This window comes from Parus major, chromosome 14 (genome assembly GCF_001522545.3).
Source record: "Parus major isolate Abel chromosome 14, Parus_major1.1, whole genome shotgun sequence".
In the NCBI taxonomy this organism is placed as follows: Eukaryota; Metazoa; Chordata; class Aves; order Passeriformes; family Paridae; genus Parus; species Parus major.
The window spans coordinates 13,131,581-13,151,356 of NC_031783.1; the positions used below are offsets into that span (position 1 = coordinate 13,131,581).

The window sequence follows — 19,776 nt, forward strand, 5'->3', positions numbered from 1 at the left end:
CTCTGATTGGCGGGTGCGCGCGCGCTGCCCGCCGGGCGGCGGAGCCCGGGGCGCTGATTGGCCGGAGCGCGCGCGCTGCCCGCCGGGCGGCCGTGCCCGCCGTGGGTCCCGTCATTCCGCGGGCGGGCGGCGCGGGGCGGCCACGGGGCTGCCGCCGCCGCCTCCCCTCATTGCAGGCGCTGCCGGCGCGGAGCGGAGCGGGCCGGGCCGGGCCCGCTCGGGCCCGCCCGCCCGCCGCCACCAACACCGCCACCATTCCGCCCCTACCTTCCCGTTGTCGGCGGCCCCCAGCTGCCACCATGCAAGAGCTCATCGCCAGCGTGGACCACATCACGTTCGACCTGGAGCTGGCCGTGGAGCAGCAGCTGGGGGCACAGCCGCTTCCCTTCCCTGGCATGGACAGTGCGTGTGGGCTCTCCTCCGCGGGGTGCTCGGGCCGGGGCTGGGCCGCTGGGGCTGGGGCCCAGGGGCCGAGGAGGTTGGGCTGGGCAGGGTTCGGGTGCTCGGAAGTTTTCCAGAGATCTGAGCGTCTTCATCAGGTCTTATCCATAGATCCACCCAACTTCCGCTTTCTCCGTGAGGTTTCTGTCATAACCCAGGTGTTTTTCTTTTCTACTTAATGAAATCCGTAGTTAGTGCTAGCCAGGCTGGAAAATTAAAGTTGAGATGTTACCGTAAGTATCACTCTCCTGCACAGCACTTTATATTTCCTTTTTAATTCCCATTTGGTAGATGAAGTGTTTTGATGGGAAGAGTCATCATCTTTATGTATATCCGTGGCTGACTTTCTAAATCTTTTCCTTCAGTCTGACACAAACTCAGAAGACTCATAGTTTGCTGATTTTTTCTGGCTGGGCTACTAAACTTGTGTTTAGCTCCCTTGAATGTTCCTCTTCATCAGGATCAGCAAGGGATGACATGCTTATGGTTGTTTCAGGTAGTACTGGTAAAGAAATATAAGACTTTTAATGCTGTGATTACAAATGCAGGGTTCAGGAATTGTACTTCGATGATCCCTGTGGGTCCCATCCAACTCAGGATATTTTGTGATATGACTGACTTAACAGCAGAGGAAGACCCAGTCAAGAACTTAAATAGCTCAAAAGCAAAACAAGCACCTCCAAATCTCTGCAAATTCCCCTTGGTGTCCCTCAAGAAGAAAACATGTTTTTGAGCACCAGGTTTTAACAAGAAACTTCTGCAGGAAAGTAAATTCCCCAAACCAAAATACTGCTTTCCTCTTGATGCTGGAGATCAGATTTTCTTTCTAGGGCAGGAAATATTGTAAAAGTTGCCATGAAGCTTTGTTAACATAAATAATGTTTCCTTATTCTCTTCACAGAATCAGGCGCAGCTGTCTGTGAGTTTTTTTTAAAGGCGGCATGTGGAAAAGGCAAGTTGTGTGGAATACTGGAAAAGGCATTTATTCTCACAGGATGGGGGTGAAAACAGATTTTCCAGCACTGTTTATAGTGTTTTTGTAAAGCTGAGGGGATAACCTAGATAGAGGAGAAAACTAAAGGATGTTGGAGTATCTGGAGCAATTGGGAAATAATGTTTTTTAAGGGAGGTGGGAAGTACACAAGCAAAGCTACTGTTAAAAGAAGGTTTGAACTCAACACAAGCAGACCTTGCTGTGGATCTGCTTCTTGGTTGCTGTGGTTTGTAGTTGCCAGGATTAAGAGCTGGAGACTTTGTTGTGAAGTTCATTAGAGGGTATCACAAGATGATTTTGGAACTCCCTGTTTTGCTGTTACCACTTAAGGCTGATGTCTTCTGAAACCCCTCTTGTAGATGGGTTTCTGTTGCCCTGTGTGACATATTTTAATTGTTCTTTTTTCCCTTCTTGCCCCACCCATCCTTCCACAGGAGGCATGTGCCCCTTCCGACACATCAGTGGGGAAAAGACAGTTGTTTGTAAACACTGGCTACGAGGACTGTGCAAAAAGGGAGACCAGTGCGAGTTCCTGCACGAGTATGACATGACCAAGATGCCTGAGTGTTACTTCTACTCTAAATTTGGTAAGTAGCTCCTTCTTAGCTTTGTTTGCAGGTGTGGGAGTTTGAAGAAGATTCCTCCTCAGACATTCTTCTGTGTCTGATGTTAGATTGACATTTTTCCAGATCTGCTTCACCTTATTATCCACATAAATTTGTGATGTATTGTGGTTGTCTTTACTTGACTGATTGTCCCTTGCAAGAAGAGGGAGGAAACCACTGATTTTCACTGTTTTTTTTTAACCTTAAGTTCATTTTTTTGGAGTGTGAGATGAGTAGGCTGAGCAGATGGTCTTTGCATGATTTTGGGGAGCTGATGAGCAGCAGAGGGCATGGGGATGCAAAACTTTTGTGCACTTGCTTTCCGGTTCTGGAGATCTGGACATAATGAGGCAACTTGGTGCCAGAAACTTACATCTTATAGGTTTCCTTTCATTGAGGTTAGTGTGCAACTTGTAGTTTCTCCATGCTTCTGGTGCACTTAATGTTTGGGTTTTTTTACCATGACTGCTCTTTCAAATTTAGTTCCCCCATTGTTTTTAAAATCATAAAAAATCCAGTCTGGTAGAACTTGGCTCACCAGGGGTGAATCCTTGGAGCTCTTCATGGAGGTTAAGGCAGGCAGTGAGACTGTTGTGCCTGAGTTTACAAATGATTGTAACAACTCTGTGGGAGCTACATGATCCAGGTGATGTTTTGAGTCATTTTGATCTCAATCCCACACAATTGACTAAGAAGTGTGTTTGCTTTTGATACAGGGGAATGCAGTAACAAGGAATGTCCATTCTTGCACATTGACCCGGAGTCGAAGATCAAAGACTGTCCCTGGTATGACAGAGGCTTCTGTAAACACGGTAAGTGCCTCCCACAGTTGCTGTTTCTGTGGCTGGAGATCAAGGGTGGAGTGTTGCTGTTCCATCTTTGCATGATGTGCTGGTGGATGTGCTGGGATCTGCTGGGGTGTGGATGTATGGAATGTGAACTGCTGAGCTTTGTGTTGCAGGTCCCCTCTGCAGACATCGGCACACTCGGAGAGTCATTTGTGTGAATTACCTGGTAGGATTCTGTCCAGAGGGACCTGCCTGTAAATTCATGCAGTGAGTATGCTCCAGGCCTGTCCTGCAGCCTTGTGTTTCCCTTGTGGTCTGGTCATGTCAAATGAGGGTGCTCCCGTGCTTCCCAATGGTTTGGAGATTTGCCAATGTTTAGTTGGGCCAAATTTTTACTGATTTGAGGACTGAGAAGGTATTTACAAGAGCATGTAGTGACAGGACAAGGGGAAATGTTTTCATACTGAAAGTGAGTAGGTTTAGATTAGGCATTAGATAAAAATTCTTCCCTGTGAGGATGGGGAGGCCCTGGCACAGGTTGCCCAGAGAAGCTGTGGCTGCCCCATCCCTGAGAGTGTCCAGGGTCAGGTTAGATGGATCCTGGAGCAACCTGGGATAGTGCTCACTGTTCCTGTCTGTGCCAGGGGGGTTGGAACTGTATGAGCTTTGAGATGCCTTCCAACCCAAACCAGTCTATGAGATGGGGCAGGGCTTCTCCAGGGGGTTCCCAGTAAGATTGGCATGGTGATTAGGTGCCATCAGAGCAGTGGAATCACATGGATTTATATTCCAGAAGGCAGAGGGATATGCTACACATATGTAAAGAGAAGTGGGGAGGGGGAGGTCTGTTTCCTGCTATTTCCAGATTTAACTAGCTGAATGTTTTGTTGTTTGGAGTTACTTGACTGAGCTGATGATAAAATGTTGGCATATGATTTGAGAATCAATTTTCTTGTTTCCATCTAAACCAGCCCTCGGTTTGAACTGCCAATGGGAACCACAGAGCAACCACCACTGCCTCAGCCAACACAAACACAGCAAAAGGTACCCAGATCCCCTGCCTCCCCACACAGCCACCCTCAAACCTCTCCCACAGTGCTTTAAAATAGAATAGGTTGTCAGGTGGTCAAAACTGGGCACTCAGGCTCTTGGGTCTGGAAGGGAGAATTACACAGTGAACAACCCTGAGTGCCTTTATAGTGATGAAACCCCACAATTGTTCCAGCTTCACATCGAGATCATGTCACAGAACACTCCCACGCTACACAGAAGCACATCATATGTGGTTGTGCAGCAGTCTGCCAGGTTTTGTAATCAGGGTGACATCCCTCCATGATGGCAATGATATTTTAGCAGCCTAAACCTACTCTCCAAATCTGCTTTCCAGAGAAAAACAGGATCACTGGGCTTCGTAAGGCTCAGTGCTTGATTTCTTCTCTCTGGTGCTCCAGCTGGCAGAGCACCCACACACAGATTTGGAGGAAAATTGATCATTTGACATATGGGGTGCTCTTTTCCCTTAACAAAACAACAAGCACAAAGATCTTTATCCTGGATGCATTTAACGAGTCAGAACTCTTCTCCTACCCAACAGAGGACACCCCAAGTCATTGGAGTCATGCAATCTCAAAATAACAACAGTGGGAACAGAGGACCCCGGCCGTTGGAGCAGGTCACCTGCTACAAGGTAATGCAGAGGGGAGGGCTGAAGAGGGAAAACAAAAGGCTTTTTCACACTGTTAAAAGGTTCATGAATTCTGAGCTCTGCTCAGTAGACATTGTGTGGTGCCTGGATACAGCTATGGGAATTGGCCTTGAGTTCTGAGGTCACTGCCTTGCCAGTCCTGGACATGCTGTGACAATGACAAACTCTGTAGGACTTTGTTGTCTGCTAATAAACAGGAAAACCCTGCCCCAAAGACTGAAAGGAGACTGCCAAGCTGCACATTTCAAAATAAGAGTTAATAGTTTTTTGTTTCATAAGCTGATTTGCTTACACTGGTGGGTGTAGATTCTCTTCTCCTGTTTCCTGGAAGGTCACTGAAAGTAATAGAAATCAGGTTTGCAAAGCCTGCTCAGTATTTGAGCTGTAAATGCACCCTGTGGTGCCAAACCAAGGAATGAGTTGTTCACCTTGGTTGCTCATTGAGGAGCACCAGGAAAATTTGGACACAATCAAGTTTCGATCTCCTTATTTTTCCACAAAAGCCCCAGTCACTAGAGTCACTAGAAAAGGACAAAGAATTTTCCTGTTCCTTTAGCCCTGACAGTTACATTCATATTTTAGATGTCAACTCTGAACCTTAGGTGCTTGTTTGGGTGAGAATCACCCAAATTTATATATTAAAATATATAAAATATATATTTATATATATAACATACAAAATATGCGTTTAGATATTATAGCTGAATCCATTTCACTGGAAACCTTTAATAGCTGCCTGTTTTATCTGTAAGTAAATTACAGATCTGGAGAAGGTTGTTGCACAAGATACTGGCATTCCTCTGTTTATGAGTGGCTTTAAATGCAAAGTCATGAATCTGTGACTTTCTCAAGTTCAGAGGTGCTTTTCTCTGGTTATTCATGAAGATTAGGAGAGTCCCCATGGATATGGTGCATATCACATGGAGTAGTCTGAGAAGCCTCAAATGTTGAAATCCTCCTTGTGGGCTGAGGTTTCTCTCCTTTGAAATGCCCTAGAATAACATGGCATCAGGTTACTCCCAGCATAGAATCAGCTTTTGCTCCAAGGAATGGTAACAGCCCACAAATCCTGTCCCTCCTGACACCCTGTTTCACTTCACCTGCTAAATGCTGCATCTTCCATGTGTGGAAAAGCTTCCAAATGGCAGCAGTTGCTGGGTGCCTTAATAAAGGCAGCTAGGAGGAAAAAGCTGGAACTCTGCAATTCCTATCTCTTCTCTCTCTTTCAGTGTGGTGAAAAAGGTCATTATGCCAACAGATGCACCAAAGGACACCTGGCCTTTCTCAGTGGACAGTGAAGGAGCAGCAGGAAGGTGCAAGGGAGCTGTTACCACTGAGGAAAGGTTTCTGCCTAGCACAATGTCTGGAGCTATTAATCAGGTTGTTTTTTTAATGCCATTACTGAAAGAACTGGTCAGAGGCTGGCTGCTGCTGAAGCAACGTTTTTGTAATTGTCCCCAACTTTTTTAAGTTTTAACCTTTTTAAAATCAGTTTTGGCCTCTGCCTGTTTTCATTGAGCCCTTATGAAAGGTAGATCATAAAGCCAGTAGATAAACCAAGCCCTTACCGGTGCAGCACTCCACAAAAATACACCTTAGGCCAGTGTTTCTTTAAAGTATTTTCCTTCTGCCATTTCTCTTTGGAGAATCTGCAGCCTTTCAGCCCTCCCTGTGGAAGCAGGAAGACTGACTGGGAAAACTTAACACTTGCAATGCCTTCTCCTCAGTGAGGAAGCAGGGATTCTGCTGTCCTGTAGCCCTCCAAAAGCAAAGTCCTGTTTCCAGGTCAGCCTGGTGAGCCTGTCCTGGTGGCTGACAAAACCCCTCACGTACATCAGGCAGTAAAACCCGTGTCCACTTGCTTTGTTTCTGTGCTTCTTGCGGAACTGAAGGTTAGAAATCAATCTTCTGAGAGAACTGACTGGGGGGGAGAATAAATTGGCATCTCTCTGCTTACCCAGACAATAAGGAACAATGATTATAGGAAAGCTGCATCTGTGCTCAGTTCCCACTTGCAGAAAGGAGGGGAATGAGCATGGCTTGGAGTAGGAATAGAACCTTGTCTCAGCCCCCATCTTCCAGCTCACACTGAGCAGGTCTTCCCACACTCTAGAGACCAGGAAGTGGAGCTGTATATTCTTATGGAACACTGCTTTTAAAGTGTTAGTAGAGATTCCTTCTGAGAATGTTTTTCTTTCAACCCAAACCCCATTTATTTTGAGATGACTATTTCAAAAGGGCCAATGACAAAATACGAATTAAAAGAAAAAAATTACCCACAATGTGAGCCTTATTGATTCTACCCCATCTCTTCATTTGCTGCCTGCCTTTATACTTTGTTTTTATTGAAATGTACTGATGGCAAAAGCTGGCTGTGAATTTATTTTTCTTTAAGAACAAGGTAAATGTGGCTGGATTAAGAGAAGTGACCAGAGCCTGTGTTGGTGTCAATGACTGCAGTTATTTCACTGTGGAAATTTCAAGTCTGAAGTCACAGACCATCAGACACTTTTCGTAATACTCTGTGCCCCCATCAGACTGAGCTGTGTGATCTGTTTGTGACTGGGCATGTGGAAAGGGAACTAAAACACTCCAGTGTTTGATCACCTTCCCCATCAAGTTAAGGAGGTTTTGGGTTTCAGTACCAGTTTTCCAGCACTGAAAGCCTTCCTGGAACCACCAAAGCTCTTGGGAGATCCTTCATGTGCCTCAAGAAGTGGTTTTCACTCTCCCTGCTGTTCAGACAAGGATGGATCAGGTGGGCAGCACTGCCCAGCTCCGGGGACTGGTGTGACTGTGGGGCATGAGGAAGCTCAGAGCTGGGTCCAAACCCACAGATGCTCCTTTAAGCTACATCTAAGTCTAGAAGGAAAGCTTTCCTTTTCTTTATTTTGATGGATTAAATGTCTGAAGCTTATTCCCTCTCAGAATGTCCTCCCAGCTTTGGCAGTGAAAGGAGGTAGAGCTCTGATGGGAATTTTGGGTTATCTGAGGCAGTGACAGAAGGAGAGTTGCAGACCTGTCTCATCTCAGACAGTCATCTGCAGTGATGTGAAAGTGCCCAAACCACCTCCAGTCCCTGGTGACAGCCTGACTGAGAACCAGAAACACCAGCAGGGTACACAAAGCTCAGATATTCTTTCAAATCAAAACACGTTCTCTCAGCCCTTTGTCCAGCCTGTCCATAATGGCCAGGAAGCAGCAATTTTTAATTGCTACCGTTTTTATCAAAGGAATCAGTTGCCAACAGTTCTCCCAGTTCATGATACAACCCAAGGAGCAGCTGCTTTCCCTCTGAGCTTACCCTAAGCGGTGAAATTCTCAGAAGACAAATTTATTTGCACAGTACAATTAACAACTCAATTAGGAAAGTGTCAGCTCAAGAAAGGTAAAGTGTATGCACTTTATTATTGGTCACAAGAGTACAGATTGAATAGCCATAGTTCTAATGTGTCCTGTCAGGGTAGCTGTGCCAGGAGCTGCACCTTCACCTTCTGATGGTATCTCAGTGGTACTTCCTCCTGCGGTCATGCTCTGCAGCAAAGCACAGCAAATTAATTCTGCTGAACTCACAAGAAAAAAAAACAACCCACCACACCTGAAATTACGGGCAAGAAAGCACTCTGAAAAACCCCACAGCATGTATGTTCTAGGTGCTGGCAGGTCAGACAGGCAACAAAGTCTAAACTTTCTTCATTGCCAAGAAAATACTCAGTAAGCATTCAAGTTTTCTACGGCTAAAAGAAGTTTGTTTGTCAGCAATCTTTCATTTTATTTCTAAAAGCAGCAGCAGGTAGTTGTTTTTATTCCCCAGGCAACCTTCCAAGCTCCCCTGCACACACTCAGCCATGGTTTTTACTTACTCACGTGACTGTAGCTCCACATGTAGCTGAGGACAATGTACCCAGCCAGCACCATGGAGATACCCCCGAGGCCCCCCTTCCTCACGTTGATGTATTTGTTGTAGTATCTGTCATAACCTGTGGGAGAGGAAAACTTTTCAGAGCCACCAGATGAGTTTTCTGTTGCCCTGTGAGAGAAGGAAGCAGCCTGGATTCACAAAACTTCAGGAAATTGGTTTAATGAAACATCTGAAGGTCTCAGAAGCAAGTCTGAGAGAAGGTAACCTGTGTACTAGCTGAGCAAGGTGATACAACCTTGATAGACCTGACCCTTCAAAAAACCCAAAAAAACCAAAACAAAAACAACCCAACAAAAGGGCAAACCCCCCATTTTTCATTTTTTCCTAAATATTATTGTGACTTTCATGAGCTCAAGCTGCTTTGCAATTATCTAACTCTTCCATACATTATATACACGCACACGTGTTATCAAAGGCAGACTCCTGCATTTGACATTTTGTGTTTAAAGCTCCCTGAATGACATTTGTACCTACAGCAAATGACATTGGTGTGAAGTGATCCATAAGAGCTCTGTCTTCTCTTTTATAATATGTATGGATCAACTGCTTTTTAATAATTTTTTTACTTGTGATGTGAAACTCCCAAGATTTTCAGCCAACGGGTTCAGGAGTAAGGGCATCCCATTTCCCCTTTATACAAGAATACTGAAAGCAAAGATCCGAAACAGCCACCCGAGAAATAAATTTACATTTGAAAAAACGAGATGTTACAGGAGAAACTACTCTGGGAAGGCAAAACTCGCCATGGAGCAGCCCCTGCGCTGCCAGACGCCCCCCACCACCAGGCAACCAACTCCGGCAGCCAGATTCTTGTGCGCTACTCGTCCAGGCTCCGGCAGGAGAAGGATTCGGGCACCCGCACCCTCCGGGCCTGCCCCGCAGCCCCCTCACCTCTTCGCATGGCCCCCAAGATGCCGCCGGGGGTGAAGTCCCTCATGGCCAGCCAGCTGCCCAGCTGGCCCAGCTTCACGTCCATCAGCTTCGTGTCCTTGAGGAGAACTGCGGCAGGGAGAGGGAGAGAGCCCGGTCAGCGCGGGGCTGAGGAAGGGAGGGGGGCACCGCGGTCACCTTGATCCCCCAGCACTCACCCGGCGGCTGCGCCATCTTGATGTGCCCGGAAGGGACCGCGCGCGGGGGCTCACGGGAGGAGGGAAGGGCGGGAACACGGACGGAGGGCGGGTCGGGGCCGGCGCCATGTTGGGTGTGTCACAGCGCCATGTTGGGCGTGTCACGACCCCTTCAGGGGGGACCATGGCGGTCCCGGTGTAGCCTTGAGCCCGTCCAGCCTGTCCTAGAGACAGGACAAGGAGTAATGGGTACTAATTGGGAGTGGGAGAAATTTTGATTAGATATACAGAATGAATTATTCCCTGTGAGGGTGGGGAGGCCCTGGCACAGGTTGTCCAGAGAAGCTGTGGCTGCCCCATCCCTGGAAGTGTCCAAGGCCAGGTTGGACGGGGCCAATTGGAGCAATGTGATCTAGTGAAAGGTATCCCTAGCCATGGCAGAGGGTTGGAACTGGATAATCTTAAAGGTTCTTGCAATCCCTTAACATTCCATGGTTCTGTGATCTCCTGTCTAGGTGCCAATTCCCCCAGTGGGGGCTGCACCTGCTGCCCCAGCTGCCACAGGCACTGCCAGCCTGGCAGAGGGCTGGGGCACCTGAGGGGTTTTCCCTTCATTTCCAGTCCAGCAGGTCCCTTCATCAGCTGCATCCTTCCTCAGGGGATGGTAAACAACTCCTGAACATGTCCTTCAATCCCCCAGGGCAGCGCCTCGCACCGTCCCACGTTATGGGGTGTCAGGTGCCCTCCTTGCAGCGCTTCAGATTGTGAGAAAATATAGAAAAATTCACAAGTTGTCATCAGCATCTTCACACGTCTCCATCAGCAATCTTGTCGATGTCCCACAAATGAACCTTTTCCAGTGTGTTCTTAAGTTGCAGCTCTAACACGGTAAATGTGTGCTCGCAGACAGTATATACTGCAACATACATTGAAATTATCTCTTATTGTACTGCAAGAAGTCCCTTTTCAGTGCCCACTGAGGCTTTTCCCTGTGGGAATACGCTGTGTTCTACTCACGTAGGTGTCAAAGGCAAAAGGAGAGGCTGGATTGGGGTATATGGTGTAAATAAAGCCACATAACCAGAGTGGTGGAGCAATTAATGTGCAGATAAAGATAAATTTTACATTCCTGAAACAGGAATTGCAGAATATCCCGAGTTGGAAGGGACCCACAAGGATCAAAGTCGAACTCCAGGCCCTGCATGGGACAGCCTGTGCAACCCTGAGAGTGTTGGAGCTCTGGCAGCCGTGGGGCTGTGACCATTTCTTGGGGAACCTGGTCAGTGCCCCACCACCCTCTGGAGGAAGAACTTTTTACTGATATTCCCCCTTACATTCCAGCCATTGCCATGAGTCCTGTCCCTGGTCACAGAGAGCAGAGATTGGAGCTCCCCTCGCTGCAGAGGAGCTGCAGCCGCCGATGAATCTCCCCTCAGTCTCCTCCAGCAGAAAAATCCAGGTGACCTCAACCACTGCTTGTTTTGCTTCTCCCCTAGACCTCTCCCCAACTTCTTATCCCTCCTTTTAATTGCTTTTTATCTTGTATTGTGGTGCCCAAAACTGCATCCATGACTTGAGGTGAGACTGCACCAGCTCAGAGTAAAACGGGAAAGAGGCATCCAGATTAATTTCCATTTCCCCAGATCCTTTCCGGGGGGTTCGGGCCCACCCTGAGCTCACACCTGCAGCCCTGGGTGGTGGCACCAGGTGTGACTCCAGCAGGTGTCACTCGCAGGCAGCGGCTGCGGCTGATGGTCCCCGTGTAGTGACCTCTAGAGGCTTCAAATCCTCTCGTGCAGGTTCATAGCAGTGTCAGGGTTTGTTGTTGTTTATTGTGATGAAGCGGTAAACAGGGAGCAGCCGTTCCCCCGCCTCTCCTGACAGGTCAAACAGCACCCCGGGATTCCTGGATATGAAATCTCCATCCCACAGAGGACTGGTAGAGCGGATCAGCGATGAAAACTAAATTAAGGACGCTGAAAGGAGCCCACAGGGCTCCTACATAAACACTAATCTCTGCAGCTTTTACTTCTCTTAGCTCACAGAATCTTATTCCATACTCCTCCCTCCTGCCACTGCAGGATTCTTGGAGTCTGCAGGGTTGTGTTACCTGGTATTAAATGAGCTGAAAATATATGGATCTGTGTCACAGATCACAGGCTGGTCTCCATGTCTAGATTCACCTTCTATTTTACTAAATTTAATTTATTTACATTACATTTACATTGAGTACTTCTATAGCATAACATAACATAACATAATGCAGAAGGAATACATTACTGCCTGATTTTTATTTTTTCTTTCCTTATTAACAGAAAGTAAGATTAGGAAAGTATAGTGTGTCTGATCACCTGAAGAAAGGGCTCCAAATTTAGACCCTGCTAAATGAGTTTAAAATCCTCTTATTAAGTTATCCTTTATTTAATTATTGGACTTTACCGGTAACTGTCATTTTATGGCTGAAGTGTCCCCTTATGAACTACTATGTGCCCTTTTTACAGTACTTGCAAAAAATCATGCTCCAAACTTGCTTCCCTCATTCTTGCAAAGCAACCTATTGTTTTAAATAGGATTACTCATGCAAGGCAGATTAATTCACCTACAGGAAGAAAGCCAGTGGCGGGGGCCTCGTTTTAAGGCGTTCCCTGCAGAGTGGAAGAGCACATAAAACTGCTCAAACTGCTTGCAAATAGCAAGATCTGGTGAAATTTGGAATGTTAGGGTAAGAATGGAAATCCTTAATGAGGATCCATCTCCAATGCAATTAGAGGCAGCAATGACTCAAGCCTTGGCCTGAGCTGCCCATGCTGGCAGGGTGAGAGGAACAGGGCTGTTCTCTTTATGCCGCCTTAACCTGACCCAGCAGGAAGAGTGGAATGGTGCAGATGTGCAGGAGGTTTTGCTGCACATTTCCTGCTTTTGACCTGTGCTGCTGGCCAAAACTCAGGGTCTTGTTGGTTGATCCAGGTGGGAGGATCTGTGACAAAGAAAGGTGTTTCTGATGTGTTTCCGTTTGCCTACAAGAATTCTCACAGCCCTTCTTTTCTGATCACAAAAGAACTCACACACTGAGAGACAGCTGCCTTGCTTAGAGCTCCAGACCTGCTCCAGGCAGCAATGTCACCTCAAATCCTTGTAGTCAGTCCAGGTGATTGTTCAGTGATTGTTCAGGCTCTTTGAAGTTTCCATTCTCTGCTTGTTTCCATACTCTGTCTTTTTGTCTCTTCCTCCACCTGAACTGTAGCATCCACACATAACCTTTCCTTTTAATAGCCTACTCCAAACTGTCCTCCCAGAGCCTTCAGGTTCTTGAGCAATCTTGTATTGTGGGTGGCAATAGACTTAATGTCTCCTTCAGCTACCCTAAATAAAGGAATGCAGTTAAACCTACCAATTTCAAGAAGATTTAGCCCAGTGTCTAAAAATAAAAGCCTAATGGAGTGTTGCCCTGAGGTTTTCATCTTAGTGAAGACCTCTCTAGAAAATGCTGTGAAGTCTGTAAATAATGGCATAGAAATAATAGAAGTAGAAATAGAAATACATTCAAAAAACACAGAGTATTTTGCAAAAGACGTCAGTGGATACAAAAGAGATTTCCTTTCTCCACTAACAAGGGTAACACATAATATTGCAGCTTTTAGCCCAAAGATTCAGTTGTGGCCCAAAAAGTTAAGTCACACTTCATCTGAGCTGCTGAAAAGGAGAAGTAGAAAGCAGAACAGCCTCCCTCAGAAGTTGGGGTCATTTTTCCTGTTCCATATGCCACCCTTTGAAGACTCAGGGTCTCGCCTGGGTGGTCAGTGGTCCTGTAGGAACATACAGACACAGTGTCTGCAGGAGTGTGAGGTAGCACAGAGTGGCCTTCGAGAAGGTCAAGAAACGAGGGTTTACCTAAATGATCCCATGCCCATTGAAACTGATGACAAAGCACCCAGTGCTTTTAATAAAGGGTCAAACCTTCAGTGGTTTGTGGACCAGATATGGTTCTGAAACGTGGTTTGGCACAGGAGGCCTCTTGGCTCCAAAGCTCTCATTTCAATCTGATGAGTTCCCACCAGCACAGGTTAAGGAGCTGCAGCCATCAAGGAGAAAGAGAAATCATGGGCTACCAGCTCTTGCAGAAGCTCAGAAGAGAGATGCACATTCTATCAGCCAGTAATTTGGAGAAAAGTTATGGCCCCAGGTTGCTTCATCCAGTCAGTTATTTTTTAATTGTATGAACAGTCTGGTGTGGTGAGAACAGAGCAGCTGCTGAGGTCTCAGCATCGTTCATCTAAAATTGTGCTTGCAGTGGAAACCAGACTCCAGCGTTGAATAGGATAAGAAAAGGGTGTGGAGTTTGAAATCTCTTCCATGGCCAGACTTCCTCAGGAAAATGGTAAATTGCTTTGCAGAGATAATAATACCTAGGGATTGACATGGCAAAAGCAGTTGAGAGAATGAACCTGTGATTGCAAGCAGATTGCTTGCTCTGTGTTATTACAGAGCCATTTTCCTTCATCAACCTCAAAACACTTTGCAGAGGAGATCACTTACCAGTGATTAATAGTTTAGCATGTACACAGTTCTTTTCTCCTTCACAACACTTCAGTGTTGATCCATCTTCATGCTCCTCTGATAAAATGTGTACATTAATGTTATGATTATCTTTTCAAGTGGTGAAATTTGAGCCCTGGGTTTAGGATTGGGGAGGGGGAATTCCTTTGGTCCCGTCTTGCTGGCCTTTGCTTGTATCTGGTGTCAGTTGCAAAAGTATCTTATTTTATAAGTCTTTGATCAGCCTGGTGGTTAGCTAAATATATACCTGTGGGGAGATAATTACATGCTATCAGTAGTAAAGTGTACTAAAATAATGTACGTTAATTAAAACACTTGCAAAACCAAAGCAGGAATTTTCACAGAGATAAATCTGCTGCAGCAACAGCTGTATCTGAGGCTGCTTCCCAGAGACAAACATGAAAATAAAACCAGGGACCAGTAAAACCCAGTTTCTTCATGCTACAAAAAGGAAAAATATGTACCCACTAGGAATGGCATGGTGGTATCAGTCCAGAAGGGCAGGGTGATCTGCCTTCATTAGTGGGGGAAGACTGGTGTGATAAATTCCAGCTTATCCATGTGTCTATTTGGCTAAGTGTGAGTGGCCCAGCAGGAGGGATGTACAAATGGACCTCATATTATCAGGGGAGGATTTGGAGACTAATTAAATGATGTGACAGAGGCTTAAAATAAATCACCTTGTTACCATCTTTGAATCCACTGTCAGTTCCTCCAGCACAATCCTTGTACTTCTTCTCTCTTCCAACATTTATGTCTGATGAAAATAAATGTGGAAATTGTCTCTCTGACCTTCTCAGCTGAAACAGCCGATGGCTGTTCTCACTCTCCAACCTTGTTTCTTAGAAGCAGCTCAGTTGCTGACATGGAACCTTGCTCAGACCAAACACACTGGTGTCTTTGAGATTTATTGCCATAAAGCACTGTTGATGCTGTTTCCTGCAGATCCCAGATCACAGCCAGTCTCAACTCAGCACATCTTCTCACTGAGAACTGGAAGGGTTTGTATCCCAGGCTTTCTCTTCCTGAAAGCTGCAGTCGCTTCGCCTGTGACAGCAAGGAGGCCGAAGCAAGTGCCAAGGAGCCAAGAAGAACTGTGCCAGTGAGACCTCAGGCTTGTACCAGTGGGTGAGCTGAGCTTCTTGGAAGACACAAAGGAATCAAAAGGTTTGTAGGGCCTCAGTGGGAGAGCCACAGCTCAGTGCCCACCAGCCAGTTGTGTCTCACCACATGTAGCCCAGGCCTTCCAGTGTGGTACTTGCACATCTGGAGGGTCAGACAAAGGCTCTTTCTCTAATCCATACATGCAGTTGCCATTGGATTCAATGGCTCTGTTGGTCACTGGTGAATGAGTTGGTGCTGCTCCATCTATCCCCCCCATATGTTTGTTTGCATCATTCTCACCTGGCGCATATCCCTGTGGTTTTGTTGTCAAACTTTCTCGCAAAAAAAGATCCTTTGCATTTGTTCCCCAACCTGCACCAGATCAAATTCTAGCTTTTTCCTAGGTAGTGAAAGTGGCATAACAGATCTGTTTAATCAGGCTTGCCCCATGGCCATGTTATCCTATATGCTTCTAAAGCTGGTGTGAGAGGGAGATTCCTCTCTAAAGATCAGCTAAGAGGTGGGATTTCAGCCACGAGATTCTGACATTCAAGCAGGGCACATGGGCACCCTCCTTCCCTCTGTTCTGCACTGTGGACTGGGAGGGATCACAGGGGACCAGGACAGGGGAGACAAGCAGCAGCAGGAAGCATTTAAATGTATTTCATTTCAGGGTGACCTTTAACAGGTGTGGATTTACAGATGGGGAGGGGAGAGGGAAGTAAGCGAGGGATTAAAGGGACTTTAGCCTCCCTCCACTTTAAGCACCAGCCTGCACAACATTTCAGGACTGTGAGATGCAATTTGTGGCTGTGTGGCTTTATATTTTCTCCTGGGTTCCAGGCAGGGTCGTGGCTGCCCCTGGGCTTTAGAACTGCTGGGGATTCAGTGGAAGGCATTGTGCTGCCAGGTGCCTCAGATACAAACCTGGGGAGCAGGGTGGGGATGAAAAATCTCCCTCTACTCTGCAAGAACTGGCATTTAACCTTTAGTGGAAGTGCACAGTTCAGGCAAACATGAGGTGTGTGATATATTCCCTGGGTGACTTTGCCTGGAGATGTTCTCTTCTTGATCCAGTGCTGCTGCGTGCTGTTGAAAAGCTGCTTTCCTCTAACCCAGCGCCTGCTGCAGTTCAGTGATGGATTAAAGCAACTCTCCATTTTCCTTATCCCTCTCTGGGGGGAGTTGTAAAGTTTAATTAATTACATTTTGTAAAACATGATGAGATTCTTGGATGATAAATGCTACACAAATGTAGAGTATTTTTTAATGAGCACTGTATGACGGCTGCAACAAAACGCTTGTTTAATCAAACTGATCTGAGCTGCAAAAAAAAATCCTCACCCTGCTGCTATCAAACAGGAATCAAGTACTCTATCTTTCATGGGCTGTTGGTTTTGAGGATCCCAAGGCATTTTTCAAAACTTTAGCAAAATAAAAAGGCAAGGAGTGTATTTGTGTATCCATATTTTATAGATCTTTCCCTTTATGTGTGCAGTTTAGATTATATAACAAACCACTTGGCAACAGGGAAGGGAAAGATCAGAATGGGGTGGCTGGATGACATAGCTGGGTGACAGGGTGTGTGTACCTGCTCCAGTATTGCTGGGCCAAACCAGGCACCACACTTCTGCACTGTATATTTCGTGTTTGAGATGTTTTCCAGTTGTCATGTGAAATATCCAGGCTGCAGCTTCTCCAGTTCTCTCTTCTAAGCAAATGAGGATAAAATGGAGCCTGGGAATGCTGGTCTTCATTGCACATACAATGTAAATCTTCCCAGGAAATCAGTAGTTTCCATGCTGGAAACTGCAGCCTAATGTAAAGACAAGCAGGGTGCCATTACTTTTTCTGAAATTCAGTCAGGAAAAGAAAGAGTAATTTCTCAAGCTAAAAGACCAGCCTTGGGCCACTCAGTGGGTAGAAATTCAGCCATGCACTTCTTGTGGAAAGCACTTTCTCCTGTTACTGGAATGCTGAAGTGTCAGATCACCGGTGAACAGAGGAGATATGACTTGGAGCAGCACTTAGAGCAGAGCCTGGAAGGAGCAATCTAAGATTTCCATCCAGTCCCACAGCCTTGGGGATCCAAGGATTCTCCCAGCTGAGGTTACTATGGCTTCTGGCATTGATGTTGTGGGAATGAAGTGATGGCAGCAGCAGCCAGGCCCTCTGTACTTCATCCCCACTGCAGTTTCCTTAAAGCTGCTGCTTTCCAAAATTTGCCTTTTCTGGACCTTTTATAATCTCTGCTGCTTTTGGCCAGATGGATTTTTCCTTAAGGGAAGAAGAACAGGAGGAGAATGGCCTTGATATAGATATTGTCTGGCTGTGCTGGGAAGGAAAACGAAGACAGAAGAAATGAGCTGTTGAACCCATGGTGTTATGAAAGGGATGAGTGAGACATTTTAGGGAATAACCAACCAATCAGCCGATCTCACAAGCAATTTGTCTTTCCTCATTAAAAGGCAACACCATAGTGGGAGAAATGTAGAGCCATTCTTCAGAAGATTTATTGCCCTGTAGCATCTGTGCGAGAAAACTCTTAAGTGCTGAGTAGAGCAGGAAATTGGAAGTTGAATTGCACAACCTGCAATTCAACAAAGTTCTTGGATCTTCTGTGGAAAGAAAGTGCTGGGATTTCAGAGCTAGCTCTAGCTTGTAAGGCTTGCTCAGTCCTTGGAGAGGAACCAGTGCACGTTTGGTTAAAGCCACTGGAAGCTTTCTTATTTACTGGTCTAGCTAATAAGAGCATCCTAGAGTGCTGCTTTAACCAGAACAGATGGAAATGCTTCCCAGTGCTGTGATGGATCTAACTGTGCCTATGATTAGTGAACCAAATACACTGATATGAGCTACTGGAGTTCACTGGACCTCTGACAAGAGAGGGGTGCCTGTGTTCCCTGCTGTGAACATATCTCTTTACAGCCTTCTGTATGTACAGCATTTTCTCAGAAACCAGCCTCAGGGACAATTATACATTAATAGCTACTTCTTTCAGAAGCAGCCAGCCCTGCTCCTGAGAAACAGCTATTTTCAGGCAGTCTTGTTCCTGTGGAACTGCTATTTTTAGTGAGTTCTATTTCTGAGGCCAAAAAAAGAAGAAGAAGCCATTTCTGTATCCCTCCACCATGGCCCAGACCCACTGGTTGTGGTTGACTTGCATTTTGCAATAAACATTTCCTCTTTACATCTCAGTAGCCTGAAGAAAGTGGTTCTCCAGCCATTACAGAAGGCAGCAATCTGAGCTGGGGATAATTATGCAGGGAGGGCTTGTGGGAGGCAAAGCCGTGCTCACATACTATAGATTCCATTAGAAGGAGTAGGGAGATGTAATGGGGCTCTCCTGGGAGATGCAGGACTTTTAGATACCTAATTTGGAAGTCCGTTCTGGTATCCATTTTCAACATCCCAAGAGTAATGATTAATCGTGTACTCCAGGTTTCTCTGAATCAGTTTGTAGCTGTAGTAAATACGGGCTGAACACGATAACGTCACTGGTGCTCTGGGTAAATGACTTGAGGCAAGAGGAGCTCAGGGTCCGTGGCCTTTAACTCACTGTGCACCCTCCTCTGGCAGCGACTGCGACTCAGGAATCTGCCATGGAGATAAAAGAGGCTCCGTCAGAGCTGAGGAATGTGGTGTTTTGCAATATAAGTGTCTCATATGCTGAAGGCCCCATAAATGCACCCCAGCAGTGCTGTGTTCTCATTCCTGCAGCATCCCAACAGCTGGGACCCGGAGATGTTCCGTATGTTCTTGTGGCTGTGGCCTTTCAAGGGGCATTTGGTAGATGCAACCACATGAAAATTCCAGTAATACCTTTTTGTTATTTGAGGGTTTAATGCAAATGCTGGTGTCCTGACACAAGGGTGAAGCGAGTCTCACAGTGCTGAATCTGCCCTGAATTTGAGCAGTGCCTGTGCAAAGTTCATCTCAGGTGTGTTGTGATCTCTACCCTACAGCTGCTTCTGTTTCTGATCAGAAGGTAAAAGGGTTTAGATTAATTTTGTTGCCCAGAGAAGCTGTGGCTGTCCCATCCCTGGAAGTGTCCAATGCCAGGTTACTTGGAGCTTGGAGCAACCTGGGATAGTGGAAGGTATCCCTGGCCATGGCAGGGGCTGGAACGAGGTGAGTTTAAGGTCCCTTCCAACCCAAGCCATTCTATGATTCTGTGAGCAGTGACAACAGCAGAGAACATAGACTGGAACCACAGCTTGCAGGATTGTATACACTGGTAGATCTTTTCTTGGCAGGGTGTTGCTTTCTAGATTCAGTGGAATCAGCAGTTTTAGTTTTTGCACAGGGTCACAGCAGTACTGAAAAAACCCCACCCGTCCTTGATCCAGCACCGTTCGCTCAGGGGCTGCTCTCAGAAGACACTGAGGGTGTGTGTGTGGTCTGAAGGTCACTCTTTCTCGGGAAGAGGTTCTTCTTTCCTGTCTGAATGAGAAGGGGAGGCTGTTGGCAGTTCAGCCTTGTAAGCAGTTTCCCTTCTCTTTTGTGCAGGCAATACTGATGAACTTGGTCTCTAAGTGAAGATTATTTATCTTGTTTTTAACCCTCGGCAGGAGAGGAACTTGGTTGTGTTTG

General features: G+C 46.3%; 2 protein-coding genes across 2 annotated transcripts; one reads left to right on the forward strand and one right to left on the reverse strand.

Moving 5' to 3' along the window:
* The first annotated feature begins 125 nt into the window (after positions 1 to 125).
* On the forward strand, positions 126 to 6,972 carry CPSF4 (cleavage and polyadenylation specific factor 4). The gene is made up of 8 exons (XM_015642998.2): positions 126 to 402; positions 1,343 to 1,393; positions 1,870 to 2,022; positions 2,757 to 2,852; positions 3,002 to 3,095; positions 3,800 to 3,872; positions 4,423 to 4,515; positions 5,763 to 6,972. Exons 1-8 carry the CDS (start codon positions 300 to 302, stop codon positions 5,829 to 5,831), a joined length of 732 nt encoding a protein of 243 aa, XP_015498484.1. The 5' UTR covers positions 126 to 299; the 3' UTR covers positions 5,832 to 6,972.
* A 935-nt stretch (positions 6,973 to 7,907) lies between these two features.
* On the reverse strand, positions 7,908 to 9,651 carry ATP5MF (ATP synthase membrane subunit f). Its single transcript, XM_015643003.2, has 4 exons — positions 9,544 to 9,651; positions 9,347 to 9,454; positions 8,397 to 8,513; positions 7,908 to 8,067 (listed from the first exon to the last, which is right to left on the reverse strand). Exons 1-4 carry the CDS (start codon positions 9,557 to 9,559, stop codon positions 8,039 to 8,041), a joined length of 270 nt encoding a protein of 89 aa, XP_015498489.1. The 5' UTR covers positions 9,560 to 9,651; the 3' UTR covers positions 7,908 to 8,038.
* Between the last annotated feature and the right edge of the window lie 10,125 nt (positions 9,652 to 19,776).

Coding starts and splice junctions, on each gene's coding strand:
- CPSF4 (XM_015642998.2), top strand. CDS start 300: ATGCAAGAGCTCATCGCCAGCGTGGACCACATCACGTTCGACCTGGAG. Junction 2,023..2,756: donor TTACTTCTACTCTAAATTTG/GTAAGTAGCTCC, acceptor CTTTTGATACAG/GGGAATGCAGTAACAAGGAA. Junction 2,853..3,001: donor CAGAGGCTTCTGTAAACACG/GTAAGTGCCTCC, acceptor TTTGTGTTGCAG/GTCCCCTCTGCAGACATCGG.
- ATP5MF (XM_015643003.2), bottom strand. Junction 8,514..9,346: donor CTTGGGGGCCATGCGAAGAG/GTGAGGGGGCTG, acceptor CCTCTCCCACAG/GTTATGACAGATACTACAAC. Junction 8,068..8,396: donor GTGGAGCTACAGTCACGTGA/GTAAGTAAAAAC, acceptor GCTTTGCTGCAG/AGCATGACCGCAGGAGGAAG.